We start from the raw sequence: 14,436 nt of genomic DNA on the forward strand, positions 1-14,436 counted from the left end.
GCAGTGCCACCCACGCCTGCCTGGCAAGCACAAGGTCCTCAGTTAGATTCCTACTACCACACACACAAAAAGAATACTAACAGTTGTAATATCAAAACTTGACCTATTTTATTTTCTCATTATTTTAACTTTTCAAAATTTTGAATGATTTTCTTTTTCAAAGATGAATGAGAAATTTTTGCACATTATTATTATTGTGTTAGTTATTTAAGCAGATTCAGTATCCAGATGTTGTTTGTAGAAGTCCTAAACCTGGGAGATAGAGTAATTTGATTTAGAATCAAAATTTACTGTCATGTATACTGAAGCTTAGCAGGTTGAAGTACGATATCACTATCTTCTTCTTTTTTTTTTTTTTGGTTTTTGAGATAGGGTCTCACTATGTAGTTCGGACTGCTCTGGAACTCCGTGTGTAGCCCAGGGAACTCACATCAGTCCTCCTGCCTCAGCCTCCCAGTGCTGGGATTACAGGCGTGTACCACCACGCCCGACTTTCTTCTTTATACATTCAAATTTAAAAGCTGCCTGGATTTTAGTTACCTGAACACTTAGTTTTTGATAGTTTGTTTGTTTTTTGTACCAGTGATTGAACTCGGGACCTTGCGCTTCCAGGTGGCAGAGCTAAATCCCCGGCCCCTGAACACTTAGTTTTTGAAGTGTGTAAAATACTTGTGTTTTATCCCCCAATTTCTCAGTCTCTGATTAGATTATCTGTCTTCTTTTCCTTTTCTCCACATAAACCCTCTAGCAATCATTGATGTAAACAAGTCATTTTTTTAGATGAAGGAAAGAAAAAGCCTCTGCTTTACCTTTCAAGAAGGGAAATTTGTCAGTATGATGGCCAGGACCCATCAAAATACTTAATTTGTTTTGGTTTGTTCACTCACGTTGCATTTTTATACCACCTATACTCTTTTGGTGCCTCTTTCCATGACCCATTGACTAGCCATTACTAGCAGCAGGTGGGACTGCCCAGCATAAAGGATGTTGGTTAGTGCCTACTGTCCCTGCTTGTGTGCTGTTAGGTCATGCCACAGGTGCAGCTAACAGCTGCCATGAGAAAGAAAATAAAGGGCAGTTTCAATGAAGTGGCTGGTTTGGGTATTGATGTAGCATGTATAGATTTCTAAAAATGACCGGGATGCAGGGATGGGAATCCATATTAATGTTTCTTTATGACTAAAACTCAGGTTTATTATTTTTAGAAGTCTCACTTAAAAACTCATTAATCAAATATTGAATTTGTTCAACAGTTTTAAGGCTTGTGGTTTGTTGCATTGTTTTGTGTTAAAGTGTTTTCTAGTTTTGATTTGCCATCATGTGTACCCAGGAATATATACAAATTCACATATATTTTATTAGTTTTCCTATATTTAGGATTCCTGTACATTGTGTAGTTGATGTAGGTGTGCATCCTGTTAAAATATTTTCTTTTGCAAATTAACAGTTAGTAAATGAGTAGTTAGAGCAGTAATGTCTTGAGACATTTAAGAAGTAGTCACCCAGTCTGTGTAATAATAAAAAGTCAGCAAAATATGTGTATATAAATAGGTTCAAAAGCTACTGCTCTCAGCTTCATTTATATACACATGTGTGGTACTTCTCCATTTTACTTTTTTTTTTGTACCAAGGATCAAACTAAGGACCTTGTGCTTGTGAGGTAGACACAAGTGCCACTGAACTAAATCCCTGGCCCCCATTTTACTCCTTTTTTATAGTACTATTCCCTTTATCAGTGGTTTACTTTGTGTGGTTTCATTACATGTAGTCAGTGGTGGTCTGAAAAATATTAAGTGGAAATTTTAATAAATAACTTACATTTTAAGTTGCATGCTTCTCTGTGTGCTAAAATGTCATACAGGGCATGAATCACTCCCTTGTCCATTATATCTGTCATACATACACTGGTCACTTAGTAGCTCTCTTAGTTTTCACTGCCAAAATATGTTCAGTAGTAAGTTATTATAGTACTTCTATTCATGTAACCCTGTTTTACTTAACAGTGGGTCCAAAGCCCTGGAAAAGGGATTGTTGCAGTTTGGATATGCCAAAGAGAAAGCTGTAAAATGCTTCCTTTAAGAGAAAAGGTGAAAATACATTAAGATATTTTGAGAGGAACAGAGAGACTTTATTCATAAAACTTTTGTTACAGTATATTGCTTTGTTTTACCGTGTTATTCTGTTAGCCCTCTTACCATTCCTATATTAAACTTTATCATAGGTCTGTATGAAGGAGCACAGAGATATGCAGATGCACGGTGTTAGCCTCAGTTTCTGCAGGCACCGTGCAGCCTAGGATGTGTGCCCTACAGACGGGGCGGGACTGGATATTAAGGCGAAACTATTAGTCTGTAGTGAAATTCTGAAATTTAAGTCTGTAATTTTACTTCCTATATACAGTCAATACAGGCTTACTTGAACAATTTATATTTGGTTTCACTTTCTCACAGTATTGCTTTTTTTTTTCTTTTTGCCTAGGAAGATGAAAATGTGCCCACTCCCCCGGGTCCATCAAGCCAGCACTTACGTGGGCATGGAGCAGGCTTTTGCTTTGACTCCAGGTAATTATTTTCTTTCTTTTTAGAATTACATAGGACAGTGTAAAACTAATGGTTCTCAAGGTACAGTTCCTGGGAATTGTTGGAAATGCAAGTGCCCAGGTCCCCAGCAGCTCCAGCTACAGGGCCCAGCAGTAATGCTTTAACCTGCCTTTGGATGGTTCCAAGGTATGAAGTCCTTGAGAACCGGTGCCGGAAAATCTCCTAGCTGTTAAAAACAAATGAGCACTATTGATTTGTATCCATCCCTTTAGTTTTACAGAGGGCATTTCCCTTCTGTTAAACCTGAGGAATTTTGGGCATTAAGTCTCATTACACATAATACAACTGGATTTTGGTGGATTTTAATGAAAAAGGTTTTCTTTGTTGGTCTAATGCAAAACTAAATGTAGAGGCTTTAAAAATAACCAACTGCTACTGTATACCATTCTCTCTGTATAGCAAGCCTTTAAAAGCAGAAAGAGGTTTTGAAGTAACTAAAGACTCAAAATAGGCTGTTTGGTATGGATATCAGCTAATTAGATAAATGTAACTTTTTATATACTGACAGTTATTGCTATTATAAGATATAATTCTTTTTTCCTCTTCCTTTCAGCTTTGATGTTCACAAGAAGTGTCCCTTGTGTGAGTTAATGTTCCCTCCCAACTATGATCAGAGCAAATTTGAAGAACACGTGGAAAGTCACTGGAAGGTGTGCCCCATGTGCAGTGAGCAGTTCCCTCCTGACTATGACCAGCAGGGGTTTGAAAGGCATGTTCAGACCCATTTTGATCAGAATGTTCTAAACTTTGACTAGTTACTTTTTATTGAGTTAATACATGTTAGCAGTTTAAAAAAATATCACCTCAGATAGACCACTAAGTTGTCATGCACCACTACAGCACTTTTCTAAGAGCTACTTTGATTTTGGTGTTACTAGGGTCAGGATCAGTCTTTGGCTTATCAATAAATATAATTTTAGCCTCTGTTAATCTTACTTGCTTTAAGAAAAGTTCTTTTGTGTTTCTATCTTTATTTATTCCCCAGTTTGCAAAATTGTATGAATAAAGGATAGGAGAATTATTTTAATGTTACTACACTGAAAATAAATGTAATAGTGTGCTAGATTATTTAGCAGAGTATTTACAAGTTTCTGTTGATCATGTTGATTGAGCATGACTACTAAATATTATGTAATAAAAAGCATTGATCATTAACAGTTTTGTGAAGTAATTCTTTGAATCAGAAGAGTCCACAATTTATCCCATGATAGTTTTAAAATTTTTAGAAATGGAGCTGCATGTATAATGATATCACATGCTTGCAAATACTCTTTTTATATGTGAAATGTTGACTTTAGAAATAGAAAGTATATTTTGCTAATTTTGACAAATTTTTAGAGAATATTTTTAAACTACATTTAATTTGTATTTATAATGAATGGGCAAATGGATGAGTCAGTATAATTTGTTTTGTATTAAATGACCTCATAACAGTGGTTGTAGTATAAAAAAAAAATCACAGAATATGTATCAGAATCTTTCTCATTTTCCTGATGAGATTATTTGAAATAACAGTCTCAATAAGTGATTAAAAATGTAACGTATAAACCCAAATCAAAGTAAGATGTATCATGAGTTATGTCTCTGTTGTGTAGCACTCATACTAACATTAAAGAGGATACATTTTGGAGGTCCATAGTAGTTTCATTGTCAAATACATTTGCAATAGTTTTTCATTAACCTAGCATCCTCAACTTTGTGGCGGGGCTTGGGCCATTGGAAAAAAACTTCTGGGGTGGGGATTTAGCTCAGTGGTGCTGCTGACTGCCTCACAAATGCAAGGTTCTGAGTTTGATCCCTGGTACCAAAAAAACAACAAACAAACAAGACTTGTATATTCCTCTCTATTCTAATAATGTAAATGTCAAGAATTTAAAGAACTGACTTTTGATTTGCTACTTTGATAGCTGTCAGAAATGTTGAAGTTTGGAGCTGGGGACTTAGCTCTGGTGCCGCTGCCTGCCTTGAAGACATAAGGTCCTCAATTAGATCCTCAGTATCACCCCCCACCCCGATGTTGAAGTTTGTTCTGAGCAAACTAAGCAGTTAATCTAATACTCAAGACTGTGGCCTTCTGGAGTGCTATATGTGAAATGCATACATACCATGTCACTTGTATTTGTAGGAGAATTTGTGTATTGTTGGAATCTTCTGAAAAAGCTTTAAGTCTAGAGAAAAATCAGTATTAGGCATCAGATGCCAGCTGTTAGGTTGCAGCCACCATGGGAGATGGAAAAGCACCGAAGCTGCTCCTGAAATGTTAAGTTATACGACAGGTAAAATGTGTTCAACACTGAGCATTTCATTGCAGTTAATTATGAGCCACACTAATCTAAAAACATTCTTTGAATGTTACAGTACACTATTACTGAAATGAGAATATTCAACTTACTAGTTTTTAAATAGTGTTTGGTCCCAAGCTTATGATAATTTGTTAGTGACAGAAAAATAATTCACTCTAATATCTGTATTTGAACTGAATTCTGCAAAATCGTAGGCAGTCTAAGGTAAAACAAAGCACTGAACCAAATATATTAGTTTCCATGGTTAACTTGATATGAGTTTTTATAATGGACACTAATGAAAATAAAGAGCCAGATTTATTTTGGGTCAGAGACAGTTTATTTTAAATGTGATTTCATTTACATTTATAAGCAGCTTTTCCTGACAGGAATTTTGATTAAGTTGCCCTCAGTTGTAAAACCTCTGTCGCTTTCAAACTTAATGTGTTCTGTCCCCAACAAAACATATGAAAATATAATTTAAAGCACAGTTTTCACAGACACGGTACAATACATTCACTATACACGGTATAACAAAATATTCCCATCCTTACCTGTTTAGTAATACTGTCACAATGAATAAGTAAGTAGAAATTGGAATTTGTTTTGTCATTGAAAGAAATTTAACATGCACAATGACTATTTTATGACTGTTTAGCTATTGAACTACTGATCCAGCCTGCGTTTTCCTGCACTAGAAGGAGCAAAGCTAAACAATAATTGCTGGCTTAAAATTTTTTGGTCAACTGTAGGTAGATATGAAATAGCCAACTTATGCACCAACTAGTTGATTCTCATGTCTGGATTACCCTTTTAAACATCTAAGATAACACTGTATATTCAGGACCAAGACCACTTTTCAGAGAGCTGAGATTTTTAATGGGCGGTGTCTTTATAAATACCTTAAAATCTCTCAGTATGAGGGATTCCAAGTTGTGAATATAGAAGCTAACCCATCTGTTTAAGAGAACTGTCATCTTTTCAAAATATCTGAAAAATTGAGGAGGGACCCCATTTCCCAGCCATATGTAAGATTTCTCATCAAGTGGGAACATGGAAGAAAGTTACAAGGAATTCGAGTTTGCTTTTTAACCAGTGTGTATTGTGGGCAGTTAGCTGTCTCAAAACAATTTTATTGCATAATTAGGCAATTGGTAAACTCGTGTTTAAGGAATAGCACTTGGGAGAAAAGAACACTCAAGGCATGATGGTACTGTCGGTGAGGAAACCTTCAGGAATGGTCCAGATGTAGGTCACTCTAGGGTCATTTTAGTCACTCTTCTTTGACCACCTGCTGCAAGAAGCACTTAATTGTCAATAAGGCTCATTTTCATATTTCAGCAATATGTTTTATAAAGCTAAACAGACATTTCCAATGGTTATGCAGACGTTCACAATGTGATGGGAAAAGTGCTTTTAAAGTAAGTCTCAAAACACAATGAACATGAAAAAGAAGCGATTAGGGCAGTAACAAAAATGTTCCTCTTTGAAACATGCTTACAATTTTAATTCTGATTTGCAACCCACAGGTTGGTTAGGGCAGTGGCTGCAAGAATTGGCAACACATAAACATTAAATTGTTGGCAATAGAGAACTACAAAGTGCTTTAAAACTCCATCGGAAGATGAAGCTACACCTAAATTCCACACACACAAAATTTACACTGGTTTCCAAACAGATTTCAGGGAAGAAGCATTTCACTAAATTGTTATCTTGGTCCTCAAATAACAATATGTACAAACTGAATTCCTTACACCCAGCAGGCACTCAACAAATGTGTTAATGAGTGAACTGAATAGAATGTTTTGTACAAAAACGCCACTTGTAACACAAATGATTGGTAAGTCAGATGGCAAGATTTTCAGCTTTTTAAAGGGCAAAAGGATTTGCAAGATAATATAAAACACAGAAAGCACACCTTTTATGCATGTTATTTAAATATGAAAATATTTTTAGCATATTATGTTAAACATTCTTTTTTATTTATATTTCCATTACCTAATGTCTTTCTACTCACAAATACTAACTCCATTATGTAAGGCATGGTAACCAGTTCAATAATGAAGGTATTATTTTGGTTTTGAACATAGGTGAGTCGATGTGTTGAAAAACTTCAATCACATTACAATCTTGGAAAAAAATTCTCAGTGCTAGCCCCTCCTCCCCCCAATCGATATCACTGCAATACAACTAAACAATATGCAACATGCCCTCAATTTTATTTTGTTTTGGGGGAAATGTGCTGAAGAATCTAGAGCTTTTTTTATTTAGCACCTTATATATCCAAGTAATGAAAATGGGTATGATGATTACATGTGCAAATGTACAAAATCATTAACTCTACAAAGATACATCATTCCAAAATTACAGAAAAAATTTAAAGCATGCATTTAATTCTGTTTCTTTAAAGGGTTGCTGAGTGCTTCCCCTGCAAAAAGGTGGCTGTTTTCAAAATCAGCAACTGCTGGTGAGGATGTCTTGGCACAGTTACAACCAGCATATCATTGCTGCATCTTCCTGATAATCTCAGCCGACACCGGGGGGTGGAAATTGATTGTGTGGTGCCGCAGGCCCTGAGCTGTCTTGTAACTCTTCCCACATCGACATTTGAATGGTTTGCGGACACGAATCTGCGTTCTGTGACCATTCTTAGCATGGTACTTTATGCCATTCACATTCTGTGGAGAGGACAAAAATATTACTTATGAGATGGAGTCACATCTGTCAAATTCTCGGGAAAACCCCAATGTGGGTCCAGACTGCAAAATTAGACATCTTCTGGGTGGCAAGCTGTTAATAGACAGTAGGCTTTGCACGCACTCCAGTTCTTGTGACCCTTCAAGCATAGTCTGGTGGTGGTGTTAACACCAGGTAATGCAAGGAGACTTCAAACATCCTTCAGTTACTCTGAGAATGAAAGCACTGGGGATCTATACATACAGTATAGATCTGGACTCACTATGTGAAATGATCAAATGGTAAAGTTTCCTCTGCCTGGAACTTTGTTTCTTTCTGAACTGTTTCCATTCTAAAGACAGTTAACAATAGACTGTCATATAAAAATCCTCAGGCTGACCAATAAAGTACTTTCCTAAAGAAAAATGAAAGAGGTTAGAGGGAATCCTGGAGTTTAACACTTGTATAACTTTGAGTTGGAAACTCAGTTTGTCTTGCTTCCAGTTCCCTACCACACTAAATAATAACATCCCTGAGTAAAGGATTCCAACACAATGTTCTTGCGCTTTTCATAGGCTGCCCTGATGTATAGCACAGTGGCGAGTGAATTTGTTAGAACAGAATTTCCCAATACCCGACATTATTTTGGAAGAAGTTGAGAGGATTGCTATTAAAAATCATAAAATATTATGTACTAGGCATCTTTCCCATTGCTGGACATAAATTCAACACCCACAACTTAAAAGGAGGAGAGGTTTCACTTGGCTCTCTGTTTGGGGCAGCTCCAGTCCACAGAGAGCTGGCTGTGAGGCAGGAACATCATGGTTGGTACAGCAAAGCTGCTTAGTCCATGGCAGCTGCAGAGCAGAGCAGGACAAGTGTGCCAGAGAGGAAGGGTGAGGGGCTGGATTGGCACCCATGGCTCCCTGAGCCTCCCGGACACAGCAGAGTGCTCTACTAACCTAGGCGTTTTTAATCCAATGAAGGTGACATCGGGATTAATGGTCACATAGCATCACATTTTCCTCTTGGAGATTTATAGTACATGCTAATACTTCTTTTTTAAAGTCCATGGTAGGGAACCCTGCTTGACTTTGATGAACCAAAGGGTACCAAGTAGCCACAAGATTATTGTTGTTCACAGTCTCGAGGTTGCCCAGTAAGTTGAAGTAAAACAGCCTCTTTGCCGAAAAACTGGTTCTGGGCCTTTTGCACCTTCACCTTGTCCTGCTGGCACCAATCCTTTCTCACAGGAGGAAGCACCTTACCAGTCCTGCTGAGAGGCCTGTTCTGGGGGAGCAGAACTTTATGGGGCAGGGTAGGGAGTGGAGGTAGCAGTGGCAGAATCAGACCCACCAAGATTTTGGGTGGTTGGCCCTTCCCTGGCCCTCACTGTTCAGCCGTCCCACAGAGGCACAGGTACGTGAATGAAGAGGGCACCTAGGACCCTGGCACAGTTTAGCCTTCAGATGACTCCAGCCAGTCACTGACTGGTGGCTACAGTCAGTGACTGGTGGCTACAGTCACTGCATCCAAGCAAGACCTACTTAGCTGTATCAGTCAGTGACACAACTGTATTTTAAACTCTGTGTTTTGGGAGGGAGAGAAAGATAATAGTTTTATGACCATTAGAAAAGACTTCAGAAGTCCAGTACTCCTAGCACTCAGGAGGCTGAGGCATGAGGGTTGCCATGAGTTGCAGGCCAGCCTGGGCTATATAGTGAATTTGAGGCCAGCCTGAACTACATAGCAAGACCCTGTTTAAAACAACAACAACAAGTTCCAAATTTAACATGGTAGAAACCTCTGGCTCACAAATGCTAGAAATGAGCAACTGCTAACATCCTATTTATTAGCTCAGTGAATCTTCACTGAGATCCTAGTCTCCTTTTCTATGGTTGAGAGGTTACGAGGCATTTCATGTCTTTGATTTCAAGGAACTTGCTGCAAGGTGGATCATTAAAAACGCAACTATCTCTGTGCCCTCTACTACTCATACCTTGTCACAATATTAGAAACCAAAATAAAAAGCACAGTAACTGAGATGGCATCAGGGTTTAGATAACTCCATCCAGGCCTGTGTTTTTATAACTAATTGGTTAGTGATGGTATGGAACCAGAACCTGCTAAAGCTGGTCCAACGGGAAACCACATTCAGAGTTCATAAGGAATAAGACAGGCTGGAGGCGAGGTGGTCCTAGCAGGTTCTCTGGCCTTTTCCTGCCTTGAAGATGAAAGTGTTGTATACATGGATGAAGGCTATGCAGAAAACACAGCAACCCAATATATCTGAAAAATACACATTTGGAAATATGTTTAGTTCCAGAGTTGGCTAAAGAATGTACTTTTCTCTTTGTTACTGTGCTTTAACGTCCACATATGTCAATATTTATACAAGGTCAAATCAGACTCTAGATATTTCCTCCATCTATCCATTCATATGTAGGCAGTGGGAAGAAAAGTGATCTAAAAAGAGTCATGGAAGTTTCTGCATCATTCCCAGAAAGAGTTTGAACTTTCAGAAATACTAATGACTGGCAGGCAACTTGAAAATAAATACTCAAAGCTTCTAGTCTTTCAAAAGAAAAAAAAATTAAGCTTTAAAAGCAAGAAAGACTGTAATTGTACTGTATACAGGCATCAGCGTGCGCAGGTACAATCACCCCTTCTCTGGAAGAAGCCTGTTTAACCCTGCCTTTGGCATCTCGCATCCCGAAGCAACTGTCCTCCGCCGCCTCCGTGCCTTTTGACACAGAAGTTGACACAGGCTCCTGAGACATGTGCTGACCTGACCTCAGCAGCCTTCAGGAATCTGGACTCGCGCATCCGCATCCTGGGGTTTGTGTCTGAGTTGAAACAGATCATCCAGACTTCGCCTGGTAAAATCTAACGGTACACAGACCGAGGGCTTGGACCGCTTACCGCTGTAGTATGGGTTTGTGTGTGGTGCATCTCTGTGGCCAGTATAAAGAGTACTGAAGTCAACTTTTTTAATTGTTCAGAGACAAATATTTAAGAAGGACAAATGTAAGAAGTAGTCACGTCACACATTTTTCAAACCTTAAAAAATAGCAGAGCCACAGGTAAGCTAGCATGCCATCCATTACACCAGACAAGTTTCTCATTATTACATTTCTCACACTTGGCTTCTAAAGAATAACACCCTGTGGGAAAGTTGCTAGTTTTTAAAAATGTCCTCTGGATCCACACTTGAATATTGTGGGTGTTTCTCTTCCTCATTGTTTTGTCTTTAGGATTTTTATTAACGTAAAACTTGGTACCCCTGACTGCCCACAACATCCAGAATGCGACTTCAGGAACGTGGCTGACAGAGTGGAGGCCAAAGGTGAAGATGGTGTTTGGGTGAGGGGAAAAACCCAAAGCATTTTTCTCCCTTCGTGCCGGGAAGGAGAAGGAAGCAGGACCTGCCCCAGCTGGGAGGTAAAAATCTTCCAGAAGGGCTCCATGAAAAGCCATCTGTGGCTTTCATGACTTCAAAGTGGTCTTCTGTGAGCCACCTGGAGAACCATCCACTGGAAAAGGGGTTTGGCAAATAAAGAGGTTGACACGTTTGATAGCCTGCTTTTGTGGTGCTGGGATAGAACCCAGGGGCTCATGCATGCTGATGCTAAGCACAGGCTCTTCCTTTGAGTTGCACCTCCAGCCCTTGCATTTGAGTCTCTCAGATCCCCAATAAGATGAATCTGAGGGCCAGGGATTGGTGCTGCACATGCCTTGTAAGTGCAAGGTCCTGAGTTCGATTCCTGATACCGAAAAAAAAAAAAGACGTGATTTTGAAGAGTATCAAAAACACGGTTCTCTTACAAGATCTCTGACTTCTAGCTCCTGCACAGGCAGCAAAGGGGAATCCCTAGCAAATGGCAGCTTTCTCCCGAGGGCAGCTGTGTGCACAGGTGCCCAAAGGGTGTGAACCGCTGGATGCAGGAGAGGATGTATCTATCTCTAGCCTGTGTACTCTCTTTAAAATGAGGAAGGAATGGCTATTTACAGATTTGTCCTTCTACCAGGCAGTTATGCTAAGCCAAGTGGCATCTCTTTTACCTTGTATCTCTTTTTACACCCGGGAACTGGGCAGGCGAAAGGCTTCTCCTCCCCTCCATTCATGCACATGGAGCTGAGGATGGCTTCGGAGCTGATGGCGCTCTCTGTGGTCCAGGACTCATCGCTGTCTGACTCCTCGTAGTCCACCTCCTCTTCATCATACTCACTGCCTATGAGAGCAGAAGAGAAAAGTGGTTACCTCCCCACAAGTTCACTCCCTGTGTCCCCAGAACAGGAGGAGGGGACAGCCAGCCACTACTGCCCTGGCCTGGAGGGACCACCTTGGACCCTGGCACCACCCTGCTAACAGCGTCCAGGAACTGGCTGAGCAAGAACTTCAGCTTGATTACACGGTGGCCAACTCTGACTGCAAAGTGCTGGGAAAGCTCTGAGGCCCCACAAAAATAGCCATCAATGAGGCAAGAGAGCGAGGCCTTGTCTGAACAAGAAAAAGGTGGGGATGCGGCTCAGGGGGCAAAGGCTCGGGTTCAATCTCTAGTAATGTAGGAAAACAAAAAGCAACAAAAACAAAAGCCCCAGCATTGGCAGACACCTCTCAACACAAACACAAGTTAGTGTCTGACACCCCAGTGGGCAGAACGCTATCCCCTTAACTTCACACCAGCCTAGTGAATGCAAAGAGCTCTGGGAGGGAGTTACATTCTGTACTTTTTCAATTTCAAAACTTTTGTGTGTAGATTTGACCTGGGAAGATGCTGAGGGTATTTTGGAGCTGAAAGGGGTTACTCAAGCCAGGAGCAAGGGGACAGAAATCATAGGAGCTGAGAGATTAGGCTGCAGTGGCAGAATCCAGGTGTGGCTCCTGAAAGACAAAGCAATTCCCTACATATTTATCTCACCCTCCTTTCCAGGCACACAACAAGAGGAGATTCTCTTAGATTCCTAAAGGCGAAGGGCTCTGCTAAGAATTAAGTCTACTGACTTCGGTCCAGAATAGCCGGGGTGGAGAACCACTTTAACAAGCAGCCACTTTTTGTGTGTTTTTAATGAGGCCCAAAGCCATTTATTTTGTGCTTTTGTACAATACATCCCTGAAGAACATAATTCTACAGATCATAAACAGTGTAAAATAATATGTTGACAAGTCCTAATGCATTTACAAGTCCCGCAGAATAAATAGGAATTATAGCACAACATTAATAAGAATTATATGGTAGCAATTACAGTTGTGAAATTCATCCCCCAGGTGTGAGGCTAAATTGCACCAGGGGCCTGCCTGGGCGCTTCACGGGCTCGCTCTGCTACATCAATTATTTCAACACCAAATATTGGCACTTTTATTGGGTTTCATGTTAATAGGCATTAATAAGATTGTTTGAAGAGCAGTTGAGCCAGGGACATGGATGCGGGCATCTGAGACTACAAGTTGAAAGGGTCCAAGAAGGAAGGAAGGGACCTCACGCTTACTGACTGCCTATTATATTTCAGGCATGTTATATGCATTGTCTCATTTAATCCTCCAGTAACCCAATGAGGCAGGGATCACTGTCACTTACACTAGGAAACTGAGCAAACACCTCCCCAAGGGTAAAATGTTTCTGCATTCCTAATTAGCCATTAAGGGGTGTCACTTTTTCCCAGTTGCTTCCCTGCCCCTTATGCTAGCAGCACTTAAGGCTCCTCTGAAGTCCCCTTCAACTTTCTCCAAGTTGCTGGATTTTTACCATTTACCACTCATGACGGAAATCAGTCTTTCTTCAAAGCCTGCAAGAAACTCTGGAGGGTGGCGGGGCAGGGGGAGGTGTTGCAGAGAAAACACTGCGGTAAAACTGAGGGTTTAGAATTAACCGTGGGTTTCAGGTAACCCTGTGATACCTGACTAGAGCCCAGAATAAGAGCCAGCTTGGAAATGCTCACAGGGAGCTCCTCTCCCACGGCCTTCAGGAGCAGATCTCCAAGTCTGTTTCTAAGCAGGGCGTTAAGACAGTTCCCTCTTAAACAGACGCCACAGGCTGGTGTCCTTTAAATTGCTATTAGAAAACTATAAATGCTATTTCTCAAAGTTCTTCCAGTGGGACTTCAGAAAGTCAGAATGACTAACTTACCCATCTAATTGGGCTTGTTTTTTTTTCTTGAGTTTATTGGTACATTTTAGGTATACTGTACAGTTACATTCATTATTGGGATCCTGCACCTTTACATAACAGGTCTTGGTTCTAGTTTTTTCTTCCCGTCCCTGCCCTCCCTTCACCCCCTCCTCCCCTCCCCATTTACAAACACTTTATTTCCATTTTCTCCTATTTTTTTTTCTTTTCCCTTATTACCTTTCCCCTACCCTTCCCACTTTCCCTACACCTTTAGCCCTTTTCTTCCTATTTCACATTGTCAATTATCTCACTAGGATCTTATTGGGCTAATTTGTTAACTGAAATGAAACACTAAGAATCTCCACCATTTACAGCTGGGGGTGGGGGTGGGAACCTGTGAGCAACCATTGCTTAATGAAGCCCAGTGCAAGATAAAACTTCTAAACGGGTCAAAAGGGACCAGACCCAGAGGGTTGGAGCTGCAGACACCATCGCCTGGGGACCACATGGCCTCCAGCTCCATGCGAGCGAAGCTGGGCTACAGAGCAGAGGGTCATGTTGGGAGGCTGTGACAGCAGGGACAACAGCAGGCCACACCTGTCAGTCGCTGCACTGCAGGCCCGAGGGTCAGGGCTCAACCTGTTTATGCTTCTGTTTCAGACCTAGGTTTGTGGGTTGGCTTTTGAAGGCTGGAGGTCCGACTACTTGGCTTTCATTTTGCCTTGCATGGAACAGTGCACATCTCTCCTTTGCAGCCTAATTTAAAGA

General features: G+C 40.5%; 2 protein-coding genes across 2 annotated transcripts in view; one reads left to right on the plus strand and one right to left on the minus strand.

Annotated features, from left to right (window-relative positions):
- Tax1bp1 (Tax1 binding protein 1) overlaps positions 1–3,796 on the plus strand; it is a 79,295-nt gene extending 75,499 nt beyond the window's left edge. Inside the window, exons 17-18 of the mRNA XM_010628280.3 lie at positions 2,479–2,561; positions 3,154–3,796. Coding sequence (XP_010626582.1) covers positions 2,479–2,561; positions 3,154–3,355 — 285 coding nt within the window. The 3' untranslated portion in view covers positions 3,356–3,796. The remainder of the gene's footprint in view (positions 1–2,478; positions 2,562–3,153) is intronic.
- Positions 3,797–5,188: 1,392 nt separating this feature from the next.
- Jazf1 (JAZF zinc finger 1) overlaps positions 5,189–14,436 on the minus strand; it is a 144,052-nt gene continuing 134,804 nt past the window's right edge. Inside the window, exons 3-4 of the mRNA XM_010628281.3 lie at positions 11,621–11,790; positions 5,189–7,560 (exon numbers count right to left, since the gene is read on the minus strand). Of these exons, the coding sequence (XP_010626583.1) occupies positions 7,384–7,560; positions 11,621–11,790 (347 nt within the window). The 3' untranslated portion in view covers positions 5,189–7,383. The remainder of the gene's footprint in view (positions 7,561–11,620; positions 11,791–14,436) is intronic.

The sequence above is a fragment of the Fukomys damarensis genome, unplaced genomic scaffold (assembly GCF_012274545.1).
Source record: "Fukomys damarensis isolate Sample0158 unplaced genomic scaffold, DMR_v1.0_HiC HiC_scaffold_4, whole genome shotgun sequence".
Taxonomy (NCBI): domain Eukaryota; kingdom Metazoa; phylum Chordata; class Mammalia; order Rodentia; family Bathyergidae; genus Fukomys; species Fukomys damarensis.